The sequence below is a fragment of the Alexandromys fortis genome, unplaced genomic scaffold, assembly GCF_014885135.2.
Source record: "Alexandromys fortis isolate MF-2015 unplaced genomic scaffold, M_Fortis_MF-2015_v1.1 scaffold_468, whole genome shotgun sequence".
Lineage (NCBI taxonomy): Eukaryota > Metazoa > Chordata > Mammalia > Rodentia > Cricetidae > Alexandromys > Alexandromys fortis.
The window spans coordinates 71,178-95,075 of NW_026068351.1; the positions used below are offsets into that span (position 1 = coordinate 71,178).

The 23,898-nt window shown below is 40.8% G+C and overlaps 2 protein-coding genes across 10 annotated transcripts in view; one reads left to right on the forward strand and one right to left on the reverse strand.

The window, feature by feature from the left end:
- Positions 1 to 13,272, reverse strand: part of Wac (WW domain containing adaptor with coiled-coil) — a 66,196-nt gene extending 52,924 nt beyond the window's left edge. For 2 of the 9 annotated variants that reach the window (XM_050132929.1, XM_050132928.1), the window contains exons 1-3: positions 12,503 to 12,907; positions 12,109 to 12,145; positions 10,499 to 10,694 (exon numbers count right to left, since the gene is read on the reverse strand). In XM_050132929.1, the coding sequence (XP_049988886.1) occupies positions 10,499 to 10,694; positions 12,109 to 12,145; positions 12,503 to 12,543 (274 nt within the window). In that variant the 5' untranslated portion in view covers positions 12,544 to 12,907. Of the gene's footprint in view, positions 1 to 1,588; positions 1,720 to 10,498; positions 10,695 to 11,176; positions 11,348 to 12,108; positions 12,146 to 12,248; positions 12,433 to 12,502; positions 12,908 to 13,144 lie in introns of those variants that run through there. The other 7 variants (XM_050132935.1, XM_050132932.1, XM_050132934.1 and 4 more) reach the window with 7 other exon arrangements.
- On the forward strand, positions 12,546 to 13,616 carry LOC126495342 (uncharacterized). Its single transcript, XM_050132938.1, has 3 exons — positions 12,546 to 12,887; positions 12,956 to 13,148; positions 13,264 to 13,616. Exons 1-3 carry the CDS (start codon positions 12,546 to 12,548, stop codon positions 13,614 to 13,616), a joined length of 888 nt encoding a protein of 295 aa, XP_049988895.1.
- Positions 13,617 to 23,898: the final 10,282 nt, after the last annotated feature.

The window sequence follows — 23,898 nt, forward strand, 5'->3', positions numbered from 1 at the left end:
AGGATATATAGCAAATCTCTGCAAAGCAGAAATCAAAGCAAAAGTCACAAGTTTGTCCTATACAACCTTGAAGCCATTTATTTGAAAAGAAATTTAGTGACAATAAATTTCAATATGGTTCTCTTTTAAATAGTAATCAAGTCGTTTTTATATCTTTAATCAGAATGCTAAATACTAAGAAAGCTTTAACCTCCAAATTTTAACTGAGATATACCTAGTATTCTTTCCACTTTGTATTCTTCACCTCCACACACATTAACAGATTCAAAAGGACATGTCTCACAGATGTTAGAATCCAGTCAGTACACAAAGATACAGTATGAGTCAATGTCCCACTCCCAACACTGTAAACAGAGTATCAGGCAAGCACTCTCTCACTGAGTTAGATCCTCAGCACTTCAACAGTTTCTTCTTCACTGGCCATCCCTAACCACAATATTCTGACTATTAAAGACCCAAAGACTATTATTAGAGTACTTCCATATGCTTCCTGTCTTCTACTGACTTCAACAGAAATGATACTGAACCAAGAGCTAAAATATCTAACATATCAAAAATGCAGGGCTTCTACATAAATGAAAAAAAATGAAATTTATGCCCTGGCAATGCTGAAGCATGCATGAAGGTGTGCTCTTAACTGCTGAGCTATAAAACTCCACTCTTAAAAGCATGACATGTACTCCTGATAATCTAAAACTCATAGAAAATGTGGAATGTGCTTCAATTTTCATCACAAGAAGGACTTTAACAAGACACCAGTAGTGCCAATATTAAAATCAACAATGGATAAAAGAGACTCCATGAAACTAAAAGGCCTCCATAAACAAAGGATTCGGCTCACAAAATGGAAGGGGGCAAATGATACTACCAGCTATACATCTCACAAAGACTCTAAAGATCGATTTACCACATGATCCAGCTATACCACTCCTGTTACAGATATTGCTAATTTGTGTTCATGGCTGCTCTATTCACAACAGATAGAAAATGGAAACCCAGATGTTCATCAACTGATGAGCAATGAAAATACAGTTTAGATACACAATGGAGTATTATTCACCTAGAAAAGATAAATGAAATTTCCAAGTAAATGGATGGTACTAGAAAATACCATTTTGAGGGTCTGAGAAAAACAAACAATGCATGTTCTCGCTCATATGCAGAGGCTAGCTAACCTTGTGTGTGTAAGCCGAAATACCAGAAGGCAGGATATCATGGGGGACAAGAGGCAAAAAAGGAAAGGGGCACAGAGTACTACACAGGATAGTATGAAATGGGAAAGACACTCGAGACATTTGAAAATGCCTTATGGAAAAACTATAGAAGCTTCCTAAAATATTAACATACACATATGTACATACACACACACACACGTTTACATACACAATGGATCATTCACCTAGAAAAATATGAAAAATATGAAATTTCCATGTAAATGGTGGTAATTATCATTCTGAGGGTGGTAACCCAGAACCAGAAAGACAGACACTGCATGATGTTCACTCTCACTTGGGGTATAATTGATGACACTGCCTTCCCCCCAAATATAGCCCATAAATTAAAAAAACCAGTGACAGGTAAGGGTTACCTTTTTTGAGTTGTTCAGTCAGTGGAATCCACAAGAAGCATCCCTCTTTTGCCCCTCCAAACATCACTTCTGAGACTCCCTATTGCTGACACCAGAGTCACAGGACATGGAAAAACCAAGCCAGGACCAACATGGAATCTTCATATCTACTGGCTTGCTCATTGTATGCTGAAGAGGGAAATATTTAATGAGCATGGCCCCTGTACAATAATGACTAACTGGGCATATTGATATGCCCACTGGTGCAACATTCGCCCAATTATGGAACGAACCAACTATTTTCTGAATGATTAAAGGTCTCAGTACTACGCAGTACTGAACTCATACTTGATGGGGTTAACTTGGTACCCACACCCATAAACCGGAAACAACGGCTGGCTAGGTCACAGGCGTCCTGGGATAACCTATTGTAGTGATGAGGCGAGCAGGCCTGCTTTTCGTCCTGCCCGGCTCCCGCACAGCTAGCTTTACACGGGAAATAACAACACACAAATTGTATTCACTGCCTGACCCATTAGCTGTAGCCTCTTACTGGCTAACTCTCACATCTTGATTAACCCATTTCTAATAATCTGTGTAGCACCACAAAGTGGTGGCTTACCGAGAAGATTCTAACCACAGTCCATCTTGGGTAGAAGCACGACGTCTGCCTGACTCTGCTTTCTTTCTTCCAGTATTCTGTTCGGTCTACTCCATCTACCTATGTTCTGACCTATCAGGCCAAGCAGTTTTCTTTATTAATTAACCAATGAAAGCAACAGATAGACAGAAGACCCTCTTACATCATTTCCCCCTTTTCTGTTTAAACAAAAAGGCTTTAACTTTAAATAGTAAAATTACATATAACAAAACAGTTGATAAGCAATAATTAGTTATAATATTTATATCTTTTACCTTTTATCATAACAACTCCATCAAAACAGCCAAAAGCACCCCCAACCAATTCAGAGCCTGTAACATTCACTCTAATATAACCTGACTCCGTTATCCCTAAGAACAGGTATACCTACTGAAAAAGAATGAATTCAATGAAAATACTGTGATACAGAAGGCAATTTGGTTTTACCATGTTTCAGGTGAAAATTCCAATGTAACATCAACTTACCTGCCAACTGACTTTGAAACATAGAATCAGTAAAAATCAATCTCTTAAGACTTTTAAAACACTGACACAATGCTGAATGAGGATACCTTTCTGCTTTCAATGGATTTATTTTTCAAAAGTCAATTAATTTAAAAATATGAAAGTCTACCTGTGTAGTACTTGTATTCTCACTTACAAAGGCACTTTCAGTTAACATTAGTCACTTCAGAAATAAAATCCCAACACAATAAATCACTAGTTTAAATTAGAATAGTGATTCTCAATAATGAAGATTATAGAGCAAAATGTGTCAACATTTTTAGGGATAGACAAAAATAACAGCAACAATTTCTAACTACCAGAAATCTATAGTGTAGAATATAAGACACATATGTAAATCACAAATCACCATAAAGGCACTACAATAGAAGCTGGGGATGTAGTTCACCTAGGTGGTACAGAGTTTGCCTAGCATAAATAAAGCCATATAGTCATGTTACTAGCAACATGTATAATAGCTGTGGTAGTGGTGCACATATGTCATTTCAGCACCCTATGAGACAATGGATCAGAATTTTAAGGATTCACAGTGAGGTCAAGGACAGCCTGGGCTACCTGAGAGCCTGTCTCAAAATATTAAGACAAACAAAAAAACTAACTATAATGTAAAACAGAGACAGGATCAGAACAGATTTTCTAAAATGGGGACAAAACACTAAGGTGTGGAGCAATGACTCAAAAGTTAGGAGCACTAGCTTGGGATCTAGGCTTGATTCCCAGCACCCACATAGTAGCTTACAACCATCTTTAAATCCAACTGAAGAGAATCTAATATCCTCTTCTGGCTTCCTCTTATGCAAGTGGTACACCAGTTATACAAGTGGTACACAAACATACACACAGGCAAAGAAAAAGAGCTGGGAGGAGAAGAGAACTACTATTTTCTAGTAAAAGACTAGCCAAGAAATAGGGGAGGCTGGAGCAGCAACACAACAGTTTGGGCTATAAACATAAAGAGACAATAGTATAAAAATAAGCACTAGGAAGGCAGTTTTACTTGGCTGAATAGAAAAAGGGAAGGGTGACTGAGAAAAAACATTTGGAAAGGCAAATGCAGTGGGAGCCACATTACAGTCGAACAGAACTCCTAAGGACACTCTTGGATTTTGGCTACGTTCAATCTCTTGCTGATCTCATTCTTAACCCAGGCCCCTTACATTCACAGCAAACACCAAGCTGATATTAAAAGCCAACCTGGCTAAGCAGGTCTAGAGCTGTGACAAAGTGAGGCACTGAATGTTCTTACAAGGAGCACAACCTCTTCTCAGTAGCCTAAAAGGACATAGTCTGGGACTATGGGAATATGAAAACTCCATTCCTTAATTTGTATTTGTCTACAACTTCCTGACACACAGTTACTGTTGTAGAAAAGTAATCATATGTCAGCTAATATTAACACACTTAATGTCTAGAGACTTACATTGAACTAAAACTGTATCCTGCATTTAAGTAACCTGAACCCAAGAATCCAAACTTTCAACTGAAGAGTAGAAAACATCCATCCCAATGACTATCTACTAGTAAGAAGAATTACATTTAGTAGAAGATGCCACATTTGCTGTAACACAATCACTAATGTAAATAAATATTAGGGGAGAAAATAACTGGTAGATAACTGATATTTTACTGAGAACACACCTGTAATCCCAGCTCTTGGAAGGCAGCAGGATCACCCCAAGTGTGAGACCAGCCTGGTCTACACAGATGAGTTCCAGGAAAGCAGCCCAGCAAAACTGGCTCAAAAATATCAATTAATTAATTAATTTAAAATTTAAGAATAGGGTAAGTATAATTTATCCAAACATTTTTTTTTAGGCCTGATGACAAAACATTTCCTTAAATGCAGTCTTGTTACTATCCACAAAAAAACTTCAGTCAACTAGGTGGTGGTGGTGCTAGCCTTTAATCCCAACACTTGGGAGGCAGAGGTAGGTGCTGTCTCTGTGAGTTCAAGGACAGCCTGGCCTTCAGAGCAAGTTTCAAGTCAGGCTCCAAAAAGCTAGATAAACCGTGTCTCAAAAAACCAAAAGCTTGAGTCATTACTCAAAAATAGAATACACATATCAAAATAGGCCTTAAAAACCAAGAAATGAAATCTACATTATTATCACTGTGGAAAAGCACAGATCAAGTAAAAATTAATAAAAAAGACTTATTAAACAAATCTATTTGCTGATAACATACTAAGGAAAAACTATTTCCAAAAAAATCAAACAAATATTTCTAAGGAAGGAAAAAGCCCAGTGGTACGGCAACTGCCTAGCATGAGGCCCTGCCTTGGGTGTCAGTTCCAACATAAAAATTATCTAGGATAATGGGAAATCTAAAATATGCAAAGAGTCATACCTGCAAAAGCCAGTAAAACTTAACAAAAATAAAACTAAAAAGTAATGGTGATTTAGAACTAATTCATGTAGACATGGGCCAAAAAGAACAAATAAAACTAGTTCATGTGGACAAGGGCCAAAACGCAAACTGAAATCACACAGGTCTAAATGAAAAACAGGATGACTCTTGAACTCTAATCAAAACCTATAAAATAGGAACAAAGGAGCAACATTTTAAATTTTACAGGTTTCAGTAATAAGCAGGAAGGTGGCTTCTGTGGGGTAAGTGGATCAAGACAAGGCTACTCTTGGGAGAATATTTGATTTCAAAGGGCAGCTTTGTGAACAGATGAGAATACAAAGGGACTTTGCCACAATAAGAGACTGGATGGACACAGACGGGGACAGACAGACAGGCAGGCAGGCAGGCACGCAGACAGACACACAACTCACACACACACACTTTTTTATATGCATATAAAAACCTGAAATACCAGGATCTGGACTGATTGGGAATTAGTGTCACACCACTTGCTAAAATGTCTCCAAGGCACCAATTCGGTGACATCTTCACTGTTTCATCAGTCAACTGAATTGCTACCCCAAAGCCACACTGCATACACACACTAGTAATGTTTTCAGCAAATACAATCATAACTTTCTTGTAACTTATAGAGCAGAAGTCCTAGGTATGTTACCCCAATTTTTTTTGTCATACCCATTTTTGTTTTTAATCCAGCTAAGTAGAAATCAGGTCTTAAAGAGTCAAAGTGAATGAAAAAAAAAAGAAAAAAAAAAGAGTCAAAGGGAACTAACCAAATAGAAATGCAATAAAAATAACTCAAAAACGCAATTTCTCAAAAGCAAAAGGCAAACCAGAAATGTAAAAAAATGACATGACAAAAAGCTCTAAGACAAATGACTTGTTATAATTACCAAAATTTACAAGCACAGATTCTTAGACCATAGGGGAGCCTGCGTGTTTTCTAAGATTAAGGAAAAAGTCCAGAGTTGAATCACTAGCAAACAGATTGCTGATATGCTCCAGCACATCAAAGATGTAGTCAAGAGAATCAGGAATTCAAGGCCAGTATGGGCCACTGTTTCAAAAAGATCAAAAAATGAAAGCATTTTAGGGATGAGAAGGCTCAGAGGGTAGAAGGCCTAGTTTGATCCCCAGGCACCACACCATAGGAGAGAATTTCTGACCTCCACATACGCCCATACACATAAATATGTAATTAAAAATAAAACACATCAAGCATGCTGAGGCAGGAGGACCAAAACTGGGTAAGGCTACTGCAGTGAAACCCTGTGACAACAACAACAAAACAACAAAGATTAGACTGCTCATCTTTCTTTCAATCTTGCTCTGTTGATCATAAAATATTTCCCTTTTTTTTTTACTTGCCCAAGAGTAAGGTAATTCTGTCTATATTATAAAAAATGATTTTTTAAAGAAACTAATTTTATTAGACCAAAATTACAATAACAATCAATTTATTAAAATGCAAATTGTGTATTAAATTCTGTACCAAAGTAAAACTCATTTTATAAAATGAAATAGATAAAAAAAAAAGCTTTATCCTCTGGTGGGAGAGTATAGCTTCTTCCTAGAAAAACTTGTGGTATGACTTAAAGATGAAACATCTTTTAAAATAGAAAGCACTAGTATAGAACAACTTGACCTAAAGATATACATGTATACTGTGCTATACTGTCCACTATTCTAACTTTGATATATTACAAATTAGGTAAAAAACTTATCATTAATGGAAGCTGAAGTTATTAAGGATCAAAGACAAGTCTTTAAATAACGTATCCCATATTAAACACTACCAAACAAGTATTTAGTCTGTCTCACTTCTGAGTTTAGAACTTACCAGCATAGAATTTCCAGTATCACCCCTAACACTAGTTTTCCATTGTATTTCCCTCTCCGTAAAATTGTGAAAATAGATATTACCTGTGTGCTATTTCCAATGTTAACATGACGGTCAAGTGTATCTCAGTGGTTTCTACTGTTAATTCAAAATCCTGTTTAAAATGAGCACGAGGCTACACTAAATACTATCTATTAAACTTAAATTATTTCTAATGATCAGTATTGAGAATCTTCAAGATGTTAATGTATTACACAAAAATGTTCAGTACCTTTTGAGGTTTGGGGTATCTCTTTATAGACTTCACCAGCTGTACAGATATTATCCCAAAGGCTTTTCAATTAAACATTTTGACAACATTTCAGATTTTCTAATGAGGTATGCTTAATAATAAGCACAGTGAATGTAAGATTTCTAGAACTGATGGGATAAAATATATACATACACACCTAAGAAACCTCAAATCCACAGGTGCAATACTGACTCTCCAATACATGCAGTTTTCCTCTCATTAAAAACAATTTCAAGCTGGGCAGAGGCAGGCAGAGGTCTGTGAGTTCAAGGCCACCTTGTTAAACAGGAGTTAGTTCCAGGGCACGGCGCACGCCTTTAACGCCTTTAATCCCAGCACTCGGGAGGCAGAGGCAGGCAGGCGGATCTCTGTGAGTTCGAGGCCAGCCTGGTCTACAGAGCTAGTTCCAGGACAGGCTCCAAAGCTACTGAGAAACCCTGTCTCAAAAAAAAAAAAAAAAAAAAAAAAGAAAAAGAAAACAACAATATCCAACTTTAAGTAACAAAATGTATAATTTTACTAAATTCCCACAATTTCAGGAATCAACACATACTCAGTTGAGACATCTCTCAGAAGAAAAAAGTTATCTATCGAGTCCTCCAAATATACTTTTTCACACTAATTCGCGGAGGTTAGGAAAGAATATCCCAAGACGAAGTTCTATGAACAAGTTCCATGGAATCCCTCCCTACAAAGACATCACACCCTAAATTATTTGTACCATTAAATTTCTTGTTTAAATTATTTAATACTCAGAATCCCAAAGACTTGCTTTTCTCTTATTTTTGAACACAATGAAAATAAGAACAGATTCAGAACTCTGGTTCACTCCTCTAATCCCAGAACTCAGGAGGCAGAGGCAGTAGGGTAATCACATAGTAAGACCCTGTTGTCCCCCCCCAAAGAATACACATTAAATATACATCACTGCCCCCCCAAAAGAATATACATTAAATATACATGTAAAATGGACTTCAAAGGTATATTTGGAATTCTAGACCAAAGATTGACTTTATGAGAGGCAGATGGGTACATTGGGGCCCATCAAGAATATATCAAGTTCCAACCTAGCCAGCTCTACAGTGAGACCCTATGACCCTCGGAAAAAAAAAAAATTAAAAAAAACAAGCAAATAACAAAACCACAAGATTATTTTATCCTGGACTAAGATAAATGGAGTTATCTGTTAGGCTCGAGAAGACAAAAGTGATGAAAGTAAATTACAAAGTGAGGTATAATTTAGCAAATGACTAGAGATTAAAATGACTAACAAACTGCTTGCAAATGGAACTAATCACCCCAGATAAAACAAAAGCCAACAATATGAGTTCATTTACAAAGGTGAATGAAAATCAAAATGCAGAAAACAAACACAGAAAAGGCGAGCAACTAAACCACCACTATGCCTAAGTGTCAAGTCAAAAACTCAAAATCTGGAATACTTCCAGGCAAAGGATCACATCATAAACTTGACGTCTAAGACCATCACACAACTCTTAGCATGTGATTCGCATCCAAATAAACAACAGAATTTAGTGAGAATTATTTCAACTCTAAAGGAACTTATTGCCTCAGTATAAGTACATAAAATTATTTATAGGTGTTTTCTTGAGCGTGTAAAATTAATTTCTTACTGGATTTTGCAATGAATGCATAATTGGGATCAGTTGTTACAAAAAACAACTTGAGAGTCTATCAGATGAAGTAGCATATCCTTTTGTGTCAATTACCAAAAAGTATACTAAAAGTACAATTACTCTTGCCTTCCAAAAGTTAATATGTAAAATGAGCACTAAAGAGTGAGAGTGATTAATAGTACTACCCAAGGATGCATGGAATATTACAGAAAATGTATCCATAAAACTGATAATCACCATTTTGGTACCCAAGATTTTCTAACACTTGCTAACTTGCCACTTTAAAATGTAGTTTATCTGCATAAAACTATAGCTATACTACATGCAACTATCTTCCTCTCATGCAATTACTCCATCCTAAAGCAATCTTCTATTAATAATTCCTCGACCCAGTAATTATGCAGAGGCCAATATTTCTCAATACATAATCACAATGAGTGTAGCTGATTCTACCCTAAAAGGCAAAAGGCAAACAAACAAAAAGTAAGAGTAAACTAGAAGATGCAAAATATTTTCTGAAAGTAATTAAAGGCATTAAGAACTAGTCAAAAGTAAAATAAAAAGCCCATGGTATACTACTGTGGACCGTCTCCAGTTTTCAACTAATACCATTTTAAATAATATCTATTAAAGTAATAAGGCCTTATTATGAAAGAAAAATATATGGCTTTTAATGACCTTAGTGAAATTATATTATCCCACCAAAGTGGTCTTTAGAAGCAAATGGCTACATTTATAAACTGTGAGCAAAGTCAGTCTACAAATGTACTTATTATTTCCAGTTCTCACCAGTCTGAGCAGGTAACAAGAAGGTATCAGAAGAAATATGGCTAACTTAATCATCCTTACCTAAATAACTCATCTGAAGTCAGCCTCACTATATGAGGCCCTATCTCAAAAGGTAAAATAAAAATTTCTAAAAAGGACTATTTTTAAAGCTGAGTAGTTCAATTAAACTTTAACAGGACGCTAGGGGAAAAACAGGCTAGAAAATTTTAAATGGTTACAGATGGGCAGTGGTGGCACACATCTTTAATCCCAGCACTCCGGAGACAGAGGCAGACACATCTCTGAGTTTGAGGACAGCCTGGTCTACAAGAGCTAGTTCAAGGACAGGCTGGCTGCAAAACTAAAGAGAAACCCTGTGTGTGTGGGGGGTGGGGGGATATTTTAAATAGTTACAACAAAAACAAATTTCCTGAATCACAAAAAAGCCACCTTGAGAAGCCTCCTCTTTAAATGTATAAACCTCCTCTTTAAATGCCTAACTTAAAAAAAACTTGAACACTTTAGGAAATAAGTTGAAGCACCAAAGACTTCAAACTAAACTGAAATCCTTAAGAACTCAAAGTTCCTTTCCTGGAAAACTGTTCATGGACTCTGTTGTCGTTAGTGAACATTTGGAAGATTGTATTTGCAAATGGACTCTATCATCAAACACTAGAGTCTATGAGCATGCCAATACCATTTTCCTACAATGACTGCTGAATTTAACAAAATGGATCTAAACTTGGTAACATCAGCACACAGTAACTTCCTTCCTTAAGCTGGACATGCTAAATGCACCACTGTTCCTTTAATCCTAAAAGTAAATAGACATGACAGTTTGGCCCAGAAAGCTACTTACCACCTTCCCTTTCTCTAACTCTTTGAGTATGCACATTTTTGGCCTTATTGTGACCTGTGCTGTCACTGTATTTGTTTTCAGGACTATCAGATCTCCGCAACATTTTATTTGGTGGTGAAGGATCTGCGGCGTCTCGCATCTTTTCATGTCTGTGATCACCACTACTGGGGTGACTCTTTGACGAATACTTAAGTGCCTGTAAAACATCACCCCCCCCAATGAAAGAGAAAGTGTTGAAACTTTAAACTCAATTACCTATTTAAATTACAAATTGCGATGTGTTAACTTCACTTATATCAAAACTCACTTATTTCCATTTTTAATACTTCCCTCATTCAGTGAAAATCTACATGTTCAAGAGTTACTATGCAACTCGTGATAACAAATCTAACAAGAATACACAAAGGGGTGCCCTATTGTGTAAACTTTAAAAAACAAGTATCTTGGCACACTTCGAAACTAAAATCATTTTTGAAAGCTTAAACTACAATTCGTTTATTCTCTGCAGCTAATGCATTCAGGCACATCAATAAAAATGCAAGTTTTAAGATTATAATTTTAAAAAAGACAAGATTTTTTTCGTTTCTTTGAGCACTAGCACTAATCTTAATTTACAAGCTCTTTCAGCGATAAAATACTCTTTAAACTCTAAGAATATTTGACAAAACAAACTGATACCTGAGCAATTCTTCTAAAGAAGGGCAATTCTAAATGCCTTTGAAACAATGGTTTTACTCCACCAGTGTCTTAAAATGAACACAATGTATCAGTTCTTCACCAGGAGTAGTTCATGAGGGAAGGGTCAATAATCTTTGACACATGCAAATATTCTTGACATCTGGCAAGCTCCTAGACAACACAAGCATCAATCAGGCTACAAACCTGCTTGCTCTCTGGCCAGCCTAGCGGCTTCCACATGTAACCCAGCACTCACAAGATTAAAACAGGAGTAAAACTGGAAGCCAGTCTGGCCTACAGAACCTTGAGACAGACTTGTTCCTGTTCTTTCATCTTTTAAACGTGATCAGAGGCATTAAGTATTTACTTCTGTTGTCATCAGACAGCTACTGTTTTGAAGGACACTTCAGCAAACTTTCCATGCAAACACTTTTGTAAGTACAGACACCCAGAGTCATTTCTATTACTATGAAGCGCCCACGTAAAAAATTTAAACTAACTCAAAAGCAAAACCTTTCCCTTGAAAGGGGCTAACTTGAACTAGAAATTAAAATGGCAAGAGGACAGTTTACAACAGTAACTCACCTAAGTACTTCTCCTTTTCAACTACTTTTAAAACCTTCCCATTTATCTTTTGGCTCCCCAAAACAAGTAAGTAAATGTGTCTACTAGGTCTTCCTGGCTGTACTTTTTCTTTAAGAAAAAAGAAAAACCCTGAACTTCCTCTAGCCATCTTTCAAGCTAAGTCCTTAGACGAGTTTGGAGAGTACTAATGGAACCCAATACCAAATTTTAAGCGGGTAAGTCGTGCTACTTTCGGATCTGTTGCACCGAAAGGCCTGTAGCGACTTCTGAAGCCTGCGCTCGAGTAGCAGTCCCTCCCTTCCCCCTCCGGCCCCTTCCAATCCCTCCACCCCGGGATCGGCTGGTACCTGGAAAGGCTGAGAGTCCCCCCTCCGGTCGTGACAGCTGAAAAACAGTAAGAAGGGGACCGTGGCGTGAGACATCGCGGGAAACGAAGAAAGCGGGTCTCCCCGGCCGCCCCTGCCCGCGGGCCGCCGACCAAACGTACCGGAGGGGATTCGCGCCGCGGACAATCCCAGGGCTCAGAGGCCCAGGCCGGTATCCGGTCCGCAGCCCGCTCGCCGCGCCCGCCAGGCCCCCCAGGGTGCCCGGCTGTCCTCCCGACCCGGCTCGTCGCCTCCTCCGCCCGATCCCGATCGGGGTTAACAACAAAAATGGCGGCGCGGCCAGCTCCCGATAAGGACGCCCGCCCGCCCGCCCGCCCTCCGCCGCGGCCCGGCCCGAAACGAAAAGACGATTTACCCATCACTGAGTCTCTGCTGTTTCCTCGCATACATTACCATCAATGCCCGGCTGTGTGTGTGTGTGTCGGGGAGGGGGAGAGCGGCCGCGAGGCGGGCGGGCGGGCGGGCGCGCGCGCGGGAGGCGGGCGGGCAGCGGGCAGCCCCGGCACCAGGACTCGGCGCGCCCTCGGCGGCTCGCCGCACCTCCCCGTTACTGGCGCCCGCGCTCCCGGGCCATCTCCCTCCGTCACCACCGCTTACGGTCGGCCGGGGCAGCGGCACCAACTACACCGCGGCAGCGCGAGCCGGGGGGAGGGGGCGAGAGGCCGTGTTCTGGTCCCGCGCAGACAGCGAGCACCTTCAGCACCTTCCCCTCCTCCGGCTCCGCCACCGCCTGCCCTCCTCCCCCCGCCGCCGCCGCCGCCCCCCCCCCCCCCTGCCCGCCGTCCGCCCCCCACCACTAGCCCCCCCCCCCCCCGCCGCCGCCGCCGGGTCCTTAAAGCTCGCCGCCTCCTGCCGCTGCCGCTGCTACCGCCGCCGCCGCTCCACCAACTACATCCGGGCAACTCGGCCGTGGCCGCCTTCGGAAAAGCTCGGCAGTTTCCGCCACACCCCCCTCCTACCCACCCCACGCGGCTTGAGGACGCCGCCTTCGGCAAACCTCGGCTAGCTCCCGCCCTCCTCTTCCTCTGAGGCCTGGGCTCGTCCGGCGACCCGGCAAGCCCTTTCCGGTTGCTGCTTTCCTCACTCTCGAATCTGGCCACTCCCGTTCCACCTTAGGGGTAGTCGTGCTCGGGGGCCTGCGAGAGACGGGCCCCGGGGCCTCCGGGCTGCGCTGGGTGGGAGCCGCCTTCGGGAGGAGAACCGTGGGGCGCGAGGGACGCCATAGCGAACTAAATGCGGGGCCGCGGCAGCTGCGCGTGCGCCCAGAGGCGCAACGGCGGCGGGGGCGGGGTGCCCTCCGCGAGTCGGCCGCGGCCCCCGCCCCTCGGGCTCCGCGTTGGGGTCGGAAAGCCCCTAATTGGGCGGCCCGGACGGTCGCCGCGGAGGCTCGGTGGGCCGCGGCGGAAGTCGCCCTCAACCGGCCACTGGAACCCGGAAGCGTGGCCGGGTGCAGTCACCTGCCCGGCTAGGGCGCCGTCTTTGGCGCTGGAGATCTAAGTCCCCGGCCTTCCCACCGCGACGTTCTTCCTCTCCCTGGGAGAAAATCCTTTGGAGAATGCCGCGGTAAAGAAAGCGATGCGGTGTGCTGAGTGAGGTTGCTATAAATTATTTGGGATACACGGGGAGGAGAAACATCAACAACAGCCTCTTCTTGGCGATAGTCTACTGGTTTGTTATTGTACTGAAGATGGGTTTAACAGAAAGAATTGCAGTAAACAGAGGAGAGTAATATGCACATCAGAAAAAACAATACCCCTTCAAAGAAAAAATAATAATAAAGCACCAAGAAGATAATTTGGTATCCAAAAAGTTTTGTCTCAAGTCTAATTAGTGTAATGTGGGAAGAGACCTTGCAATTATAACTGAAAAATTTTTAAATAATGATATTGTGGGCTTGTCAGATCCACATATCAAATGTTAAGATTATTATAAGAAATAGTTTTTAAAAAGTGCTTACTGAAGCTATCAGTAACGAAGAGGACAAAGGTATTACATATCTTGCACAGAAATCTTGAAGACTGGCGTCAATAGATAGGTTTTCTCTGTGTAGCCTTGGCCATCCTGGAAGTCACTCTGTAGACCAGGCTGGTCTCAAACTCTTAGATCCACCTACCTCTGCCTCCTGACAGCTGGAATTAAAGGCATGCACCACCACCTACCTGCTAATATCACCATTCCTTTCCTTTTGACGAAGTAACACAGGAATGAACTATGCAAGAAATGTTCCAGATGTACCACTGATACTCATTATTCCACATTTCCAAATTTAGTTATGCAATAAAATTCATTTGTCGCTCCCACGTCTGTATCCAACTACAAAGATCTTGGAACGTTAACATACCTGGCGACTGTTCTCTGCAAGGATTGAACGAAGCTACCCTGCCTCTCATTTCACACTATATATGTAATGCTATGATTTTCACAATTCTTGTGCTTTTGTTATTTAAGTGTCCCCAGGGCTAGTTCAAATGCTGTCTGGTAATCCTAAACACAATAAGAATCTGGTAAATCTTAGAGAAAAAAACACCAGGCCTAGATTAGTTTCATTCACATTGCCACTAGTGCTTTTGGCCATGAGTGTCCTGTAAATGTTTACAATTATTTTCAAGAATATATCTTCAAGCAAATTACTTTCAAGAATATGTCTTCAAACAAAGACATAAAATGATATTGGCCAATTAGTTGGTGAAAATAGAACCAGGAGTTTACGAGGACTTAACCTTGTTACTAGAGGAGTAGTCAGTGTTCATGATTTCTTTATTAATAAGGACTACAGATAACAAAAGTCGCATGTGTTTCCTAGCACGGAAATCAAGTATTAGGTTTATTTTTAAAAATCTACTGCCTATGGCTAGAGATAAATGAGGCTCAGTGGTTAAGAGTACTAGCTCTTCTTCCTGAGGGCCTGAGTTCAGTTCCTAGCGTCTGTAAAAATAATTTGTTGTTTACCTTAGATAATCCTTAGACAAATCCTAAAATACTCTCAGTCCTTTTTTTTTTTTTTTTTAAGCTGCCTAGGATACAATTCTGGCTCATTCACTATAGTATAAACCTGTGACAGAACAGGTCAACTTGGCTGGAAAAACACAAAACAAAACAAAAAAAAAAAACAGCCAATCAGGCTGGAGAGATGGCTTGGTAGGTAAGATCACTGATTGTTCTTCCAGAGCAGAGGCCCTGGGTTCAATTCCTAACACCCACATGGCAGCTCACAACTATCTGTAACTATCCTTCCAGGGAATCTAACACCCTCATGCAGATATGATTTTGGACAAAATAATGATGCGCATAAATCAAATGAAATCTTAAAAAAAAAAAAACAGTGGGCCATGCTAAGGATGAAGTTATTTTCCTGATTGCCAATGTGCACACAGGCAAATCCCTAGGGCTGTTAATCCATATATCCTTCCTCCTTAATCAGCTATGTAACATCTTTCTTCTAAACAGAGCAATGCTACCTCAAAAGCAGTTATCTTGCTTCTTACCCTAGCAACAGAAATCAGCAGTAACAATTCCTGCCTACTCCTAAACTACCAACCTTTTCACATCTGAATACGACACAATGCTTTGGTAACTATAAAATATCCTATGCACAAACAAACTTGCCACAAACACATAATTGTCTGATTTATTTTACCCCCTCAGTTGAATCACTTGCGTCAATTTAAAATGTGCTATACTAACTACCATCTTTGGAGGGTTGGTGGTTGGTTTACATCTAAAGCAGTGGTTCTCAACTTTCCTAATGCTGCTCCTCATTGTAGGGTGAACCCCAACCATAAAATTATTTTCGTTGCTACTTCATAATTGTAATTTTGCCACTGTTATGAATCCTAATATAAATATCGGAGTTTTCTGATGAACTTAGACCACTCCTGTTAATAGGTGGGGCCGAGATTCACAGGTTGAGAAGCACTGCTCTGAAGACTCTTATTAACTTTTGCTCTTTCTTTTTTTTTTTTTTTTCAGGAACTGGTATTTATTATCAAAGTCATATTTGATGTCAACAAGATGCCACAACTACAAAAAAAATTGCGCACATTGCAATCTCAATGCAAACAGTCAAATGGAACCCCAATCATTAAAATATTAATTCAGATCACCCCAAAAAGCAACTGAATTTTTTAAACATCTTTATACATCCAGCCAACAAATTAAAATGGTTAACAAGAAAAAATACAAATTCAGAGGTCTGGTATTGATGTTTAAAAAAGGCAACTGCTTAAGCATTTCTATCGATTCGAACATCAATCTCTCGGCCACTCAGCTTCATGCCATTCATCATCCGGCAGGCTCTCTCAGCCACCTCTGGAGATTCAAACTTAACCACACCGCACCCCTTGGACTTTCCGTTCTCCATCTTGATGTCGGCGTACAGCACGTGGCCACATTCGTTGAATTTGTCTTTTAGCATCTTCCATGTAAAATCAAATGGGAGATTTCTCACAAATATCTGGCAAGCCTTCCTGGCTACTCCAGGTGCATGGCCTCCAGCTCCGCCAAAGGCCATGGGTGGCGCTGGAGGTGCTAGCTTTGACCGAGCCATTGAGATGGAGTGGGGCAACTTTGGAGGAAGCTTTGCTCTTTCTTTTTTATCTGAATTCCTTTATTGGACTCTTACACATTTGTTTTCTATTTCTCTCTTAGACCCATATAGACCATTCCCTCACCCCTGGGCTCTGCTCCAGATTGTCAGTATTCTCCATTCTCTCTCTGTCTCTCCGTCTCTCTCTGTCTCTCTCTCCTCTCTCTCAAAAAAAAACTCTCTCTCTATCTCTCTCTCTCTCTATCTGTCTCTATCTCTCTCTATCTATCTCTATCTCTCTCTCTCTCTCTATATATATATCTCTCTGTGTGTGTGTGTGTGTGTGTGTGTGTGTGTGTGTGTGTGTATCCCTTCGTTTGAGATAGGGTTTCTCTGTATAACTGCTCTGGCTATCCTGGAACTTGCCTTGTAGAGCAGGCTGGCCTCTAACTCATAGAGATTGTCTGCTTGCGTAACCACTGCCCAGCAAAGCTCCTGCCTTCTGAGATCTCCTCTCTTGCTGCTCTTTCTGCTTGAACAGCTGTTCCTTGCTTTATTCATTCTTCCTCATTTTCTTACCCCTGAAACCTGGAGTGCCACAGGATTCAAATTCTACTACCGGTACTTTTCTGTTCACAATCTAGGTGAACCACTCAGAAATAGCTAGATACTAACATTTAAATCTCCAGTCCACACTAATCCTTAAACACTAGACTCAGACTTACTCTGTGATGTTACCCAGATGTCTACATCACACCACAAGTTAATATATCCAAAACCAAACCTCTCATACACACTCCCCACAAAGAATCCTAATCTCCCATAGAATGATAGGTCCATCTTCTAGTTAAGGCTAAAACTTTGGAGTCATCTTTGATTCTTTCATATTTCAGCTCCATTAGCAAATTCTGCCACTAATAAAATCCAAATAAAATCAGTATAGGATTTCTATTTGTAATCTTCATCACCTTAGCCTTGGACTAAGAGAATGTCCTCCTACCTCCTTATATCTTTTGCATGTCCACAGGATCTACTTCCTTCCACACAGTAGTCATAGTGGTCCCTGTAAAGGTTAATATCATCCTGGAATCCTAGCACTTAGGCTATGGCAGGAGGATATCAAATATATGACTAGCCTAGGTAATATGGCAAATTCTTGGACCAACATAAGCTTCATAGTGAGATTTTGTCTCAAAAAAATGAAGACTTTTGTACCATTCCTAACTGAAAACTCACCACTGTGTGCCTATCTCAAAAACTAAAATTAGCTGGTGCGAGTGAGAAGGAAGCATGAAACACACAACAAAACTGCTTAAGAGTTTATTAGAGACGTGTAAAGGCCTGGTGAAGTTGGTGTGCAGAGAGAGGACTGCCAGGACAGGCACCAAAGCTATAGAGAAACCATGTCTTGAAAAAACAAAACAAAATAAACAAACAAAAAAAGCCAGCTTTTAAAGACTGCTTGGCACGTCGGGCCCACAGGGGGATGATGTAACTACATTACACGCAGATTAGAGAGCTCACACATGCACACAAAGGTCTTATGTAGCTGCATCATACTTAGGTGATGCAACCACGCCGCACAGAGGTCACACAGGGCCTTTTAAGGACCCCGGGACAGCTAGGTACTTTTGCTTGAGGGCTTGTCCGCACATGCGTGGCCCTGGAACCTGGAAGTGCCAGTGATGGGGGAGTGATTTCTTAATAATAAAGAAACTGCCTCGGCCCTCATAGGACAGAAAATTAGGTAGGCGGAGTAGACAGAAGAGAATGCTGGGAAAAAGAAGCTGAGTGAAAGAGTCACCATGATGCTCCCACTCCAGACAGACGCAGGTTAAGATCCTCTCTGGTAAGCCAGCTCATGGGCTACACAGAATATTAGAAATGGGTTAGAACAATATGTAAGAGCTAGCCAATAAGAAACTGGACCTAGCCGGGCCAGGCAGTGTTTGAAAGAATACAGTTTCCGTGTAATTATTTCGGGCATAAGCTAGCCATGCGGGCGGCCGGGTGCCGGGGACGCAGCCCTGCCGCTCCTATTTCAACATGCCAGCCTTGCAAGTTGGCTAAAATTGTAACGTTCCATACTTTTATTATAAAAATTTGGGGAGGTCGGGGTCTTTAATGGGTGGGAATGGAGCATCATCAGGTCTCTGGAGACTGCTTTTGGCTGATTTTATGTGTGTCAGAGAGTTGAGGTGCTTGACCACGTCTTGGGATGGCTGGTTATTTTGTGTTTTGGGGGAGGGGGGCTCTGTGGAACTGGCTGGCTGGCAGCTTGGACCTCGCAAGATGCTGGAAAGGCAGAAAATTATGTCAGAAAAAATTTTAGATCCTGGTTATTAAGGAAGGAGAATCCCAAGATGGAAGATGGAGAGGTTTTTAGGGGGTGGAGGAGGGAATTTCCCAGGGGTTCCTGAGATCAGGAATGATAAGGGAAAATTAAATGATTAAATAAATCTGGGTGAATCTGGTCCATTTAGATAGGTCCAATGGGCTCCCTGAAGCTTATGGAAAATGTTTGAAAAGAAATTTTACGCATATTAAAAGCTTATGATTGTGATAGTGTAGTGTTGGAATAGAAGACGGTGAGGAGGAGGGAAGAAAAGAAGGAGGAATTATTAGAAAGAGGAATTATTAGACCCTTAATGTTTTACCTGAAGCAAATCTTAAGGCACTTGTTCTCTTTAGCATCATGGTGTTACCTTAGCATCCAGGAGACACTGCTGCAGTCAGTGATAAACCTGTTATATTAAAGTCTGTTTTGTGAGGTTTTTTTGGAATCTGGGCCTGTGAATGTTCCCAATCTCATTATTGTTTCTTACCACCTGGGTTTTTGGCAATCCTTGTTCTTCCAGCTCTATGTTTAATGATGTAATATCAGCTGAGTGGTTAACTGGAAATTTAAGTATGATGTTGGAGATATAGAGAAGTTGGTAAAACAGGAGAAAGAGGATAAAGGAGAGTATTTGGAGTTTTTGGCACAGGAGAGTTGAGAATGGTGATGAGAATGTTATTCTTCTGTAACTGGAGAAAAAGTAACTGATCTTGGTGTCCTCTGGAACTTAAGGGAGCAGGGCCCTGTTTGAGTTACTGTATACGAGGGAGTATATTGAGCTGGAAGACTAAAAGGTTTAAGGTGAGACAGGTGAATCCAATGAGAATCCCTTGAGCTTGGCAGCTGTGGGAGTTACAAGAATTACTTTAAAGGGGCCCTGCCATTTAGGGGAAAGTGTGAGGGGCATTGGTCTGGAGAGGAGAATAGTGTCAGGGTCCAGTGCTAGTCTGGACCATAAATTATTTCTCTGGACCAGACCCCAACGTAAACTATCTCTCTCTGGACCAGCGTGGAGGCGCTGGAATAAGGACACAACTCCCATGGCTTTACCGGGAGGGAGATTCTCAGTGATCCCTCATGAAACCCTGAGTTCACATCCTGAAGAATTCCTCTCGTTTATTCTCCAAACAGCCTTGTATATCAAAACATAAACTGAGGGGGAAATATATTTGTATTCTGTTTCCTAGGTAACCAGGTGAATGGCTTTTAGTCACATCTACCTCTTTGACCACACCTTTCTATGCCTATTTTGTCACATCCACAGCTATGTCACTAGCTTGGAATTGACACCTCTTCTCAGGTGATAGACATAATTACAAAAGAAAAGGAGCAGCAGATCCTAACCTTTTATTAGGGTTAGCGACAACCTGTCTGGAGGTTACATGACCACTTCAGATACTGACTATGGCTTTAGAGCCTGACTGCCATACCATATAGAAATATGGGCCTACAGAATAGTACCTGATCTCCTATTTTAATTGGTGGTGGATATGGGTTGGCACATGTTTGAGGTAATGAGTGGTCAGTAAAATCCCATAATAGGGAGTAAAGATGGGATAACAGCGGAGTAAGCAAGTGATCAGGAAGGGGAGAGGTTTTAGGTGAGAGATCAGAGGTTAAAATAGGCCACCCATACATGAGTTCAAAGGGCAAGTAAAAAGGGGGCTTTTGGGGAGAGTCCTAAGCCTAAGAAGGGCCAGAGGAAAAAGTTTTAACCAGTCGAGGTGAAGTTCCTGTGACATCTTAAACAAGAACATTTTTTTTAATTGATTTTTATTGAGCTCAACATTTTTTTCTGCTCCCCTCCCTGGTTCTGCCCTGTCCCATGCTCCCAATTTACTCAGGAGATCTTGTCTTTTTCTACTTTATGTAATGGAAGAATTAAAAATGCTGCAGAATCCCCGGCAGTGGCAGGCATCAGAAATGCTGCAGGTCCACAAGCGGTGGTAGCAGGCCATGTGGCATAAGGCAGCAGGCCCTGAGAGCAGCCAGTCCCAGACAGGGATGGATGCAGGTCCTGGAGAAGTGGCCAGTCCAGGGCAGGGAGACACATGGCAGTGGGCAAGAGACAGAGACATGGATAGGCATTCCATGCAGAGTGAGGTTGGATATTTATTAAGTGGGTTATGGAGGGAAAGGGGGAGAAGAGCAGAAAGAGAGAGAGAGAGAGAGAGAGAGAGAGAGAGAGAGAGAGAGAGAGAGAGAGAGAGGAGAGAGAGAGAGAGAGAGAAGGTAGAGACAGGGGGAAGGGGAGAAGTGGGGAGAGACAGAAGCTGCCTCTTGGAGAGGGAGATGGAAAAGAGAAGGAACACAGGCTAGAAGCTGAAAATCAGCCTGCCTCAGCTGGGAGTGGGTGTGGCTTGTCTCTTAAAGAGACAGAACAGATCATTACATTTCCATTTCTTTTTTAATAAAAAGGCAGGAGGATAAGCATGACAGACATTACACTTTCTACCTAACATGTAGATAATATCTATGTTTGTCTCTCTTAGGGTCCTCATTGTTGTCTAAGTTCTCTGGGATTGTGGTTTTTAGGCTGGTTTTCTTCTTCTATGTTTAAAAACCACCAATAAGTGAAAACATGTGATAATTATCTTTCTGTGTCTAGGTTACCTCACACTAAATAATGTTTTCTAGCTCTATCTATTATCCTACAAAATTCAAGCTGCTATTACTTTTTTCTGCTGTGTAAATTTCCACTATGTAAATGTACCACATTTACCTTATCCATTCTTTGGTTGAGGGGAATTTAGATTGTTTACGGGTCCTGGCAATGAAAAACAATGCTGCTATGAACATAGTAGAGCACATGTTCTTGTGGCACCATTGAGCATCCTTTAGATGTATACCCAAAAGTAGTATTACTGGGTATTGAATAATTTCCTAATTTTCTGAGATGCCAAACTGACATCTGAAAAGGTTGTACAAGCTTACATTCCCACGAGCAATGCAGAGGTGTTCCCTTTTCCCACAACCTCTCCAGCATAAGTTGTCACCAATGTTTTTTATCTTGGCTGTTCTTACAGGTATAAGATGGAATCTCAGAGTTGTTTTGAATTGCATTTCTCTGATGACTAAAAATGTTAAACATTTCCTTAAGTATCTTTCAGTCATTTTAGATTCTTCTTTTGAGAATTCCCTGTTTAGGTCTGTACTCTACTTTTTTTTTTTTTTTGGTGTCAGGAGTGTGTACTCTACTTTTTTTATTGGATTATCTGTTCTTTTGGTGTCCAATTTCTTGAGTTCTTTGTATATTTGGAGATCAGAACTCTGTCTGATGTGGGGTTAATGAAAATTTTTTTCCATTCTGTAGGCTGTCATTTTGTCTTGTTGACCATGTCCTTTGTTTTACAGAAGCTTTTCAATTTCAGAAGGTCCCATTTATTAATTGTTTCTCTCAGTGTCTGTGCTGTCAGGGTTATATTTAGGAAGTGGTCTCTTGTGTTCAAGTGTATTTCCCACTTTTTCTTCTATAAGATTCAGTGTGGCTGGCTCTATGTTGAGGTCTTGATCCATTTAGACTTAAGTTTTCTGCATGGTGAAAGATATGGGTCTATTTTCATTCTTCTTCATGTTGATATCCAGTTATGACAACACCACTTTTTTCCATTTGATATTTTTTGCTTCTTTATCAAATATCAGGTGTTGGAAGATGGGTAAATTGATATCTGAGTCTCCTATTTGGTTCCATTCGTCCTCCTATCTATTTTTATGCCAATACCAGACTGTTTTAAGTACTGTAGCTCTGTAGTAGAGTTTGAAACAGGGATTGTGATGCCTCCAAATGTTCTTTTATTGTACAGGATTGTTTTGGCTATCCTGGGTTTTTTGCTTTTCCATATGAAGTTGAGTACCATTCTTTCGAGTTCTTTGAAAAATTTTGCTGGGATTTTGATAAGCATTGCGTTGAATCTGTAGATTGCTTTTGGTAAGATTACCATTTTTACTATGTTAATTCTGCCTACCCAAGAGCATGGGCGATCCTTCAACTTTCTGGTGTCTTCTTCAATTTCTTTCTTCAAAGATTTAAAGTTCTTGTCATACAAGTCTTCCACTTATTTGGTTAGAGTTACTCTGAGATATTTTATGCTGTTTGTGGCTGTTGTGAAGGGTGTTAATTATCTGATTTCTTCTCCACCATTTTATCATTTGTGTACACGAGGGCTTCTGATATTTTTGAGTTAATCTTGTATCCTGCTACATTATGGAAAGTGTTTATGAGTTGTAGAAGTTCCTTGGTAGAATTTTTTGGATCACTTATGTAAACTATTATATCATCAGGAAATAGTGGGAGTTTGACTTCTTTTCCAATTTGTATCCCCTTGATCTCCTTTTGGTATCTTATTGCTCTAGCTAGGATATCAAGAACTATATTGAAGAGATATGGAGCGAATGGACAACCTTTTTTGTTCCTGATTTCATTGGGACCGCTGGGAATTTCTCTCCATTTAATTTGATTTTGGCTGTTGGCTTGCTGCATATTGCCTTTATTATGTTTAGGTATGTTCATTGTATTCCTGCTCTCTCCAAGACCTTAATCATGAAGAGATGTTGTATTTTGTCAAAAGTTTTTTTTAAGCATCTAATGAGATGATCATGTGGTTTTATTTTTCAGCTTGCTTATATGATAGATTACATTGATAGACTTTTTTAATTTATTAAAGATTTCTGTCTCTTCCCCACCTCCGCCTCCCCTTTCCCTCCCCCTCCTCCAATCAAGTCCCCCTCCCTCGTCAGCCCAAAGAGCAATCAGGGTTCTCTGCCCTGTGGGAAGTCCAAGGACCACCCTCCTCCATCCAGGTCTAGTAAGGTGAGCATCCAAACTGCCTAGGCTCCCACAAAGCCAATACGTGCAGTAGGATCAAAAACCCATTGCCATTGTTCTTGA

What these genes read in the sequence shown, in the direction of transcription:
- LOC126495342 (XM_050132938.1), top strand. Translation starts at nt 12,546, where the DNA reads ATGCCCGGCTGTGTGTGTGTGTGTCGGGGAGGGGGAGAGCGGCCGCGA. An exon ending in CCGCCACCGCCTGCCCTCCT is followed by an intron (nt 12,888 to 12,955) that starts CCCCCCGCCGCC and finishes CTAGCCCCCCCC; the next exon opens with CCCCCCGCCGCCGCCGCCGG. An exon ending in GCCGCCTTCGGCAAACCTCG is followed by an intron (nt 13,149 to 13,263) that starts GCTAGCTCCCGC and finishes GTTCCACCTTAG; the next exon opens with GGGTAGTCGTGCTCGGGGGC.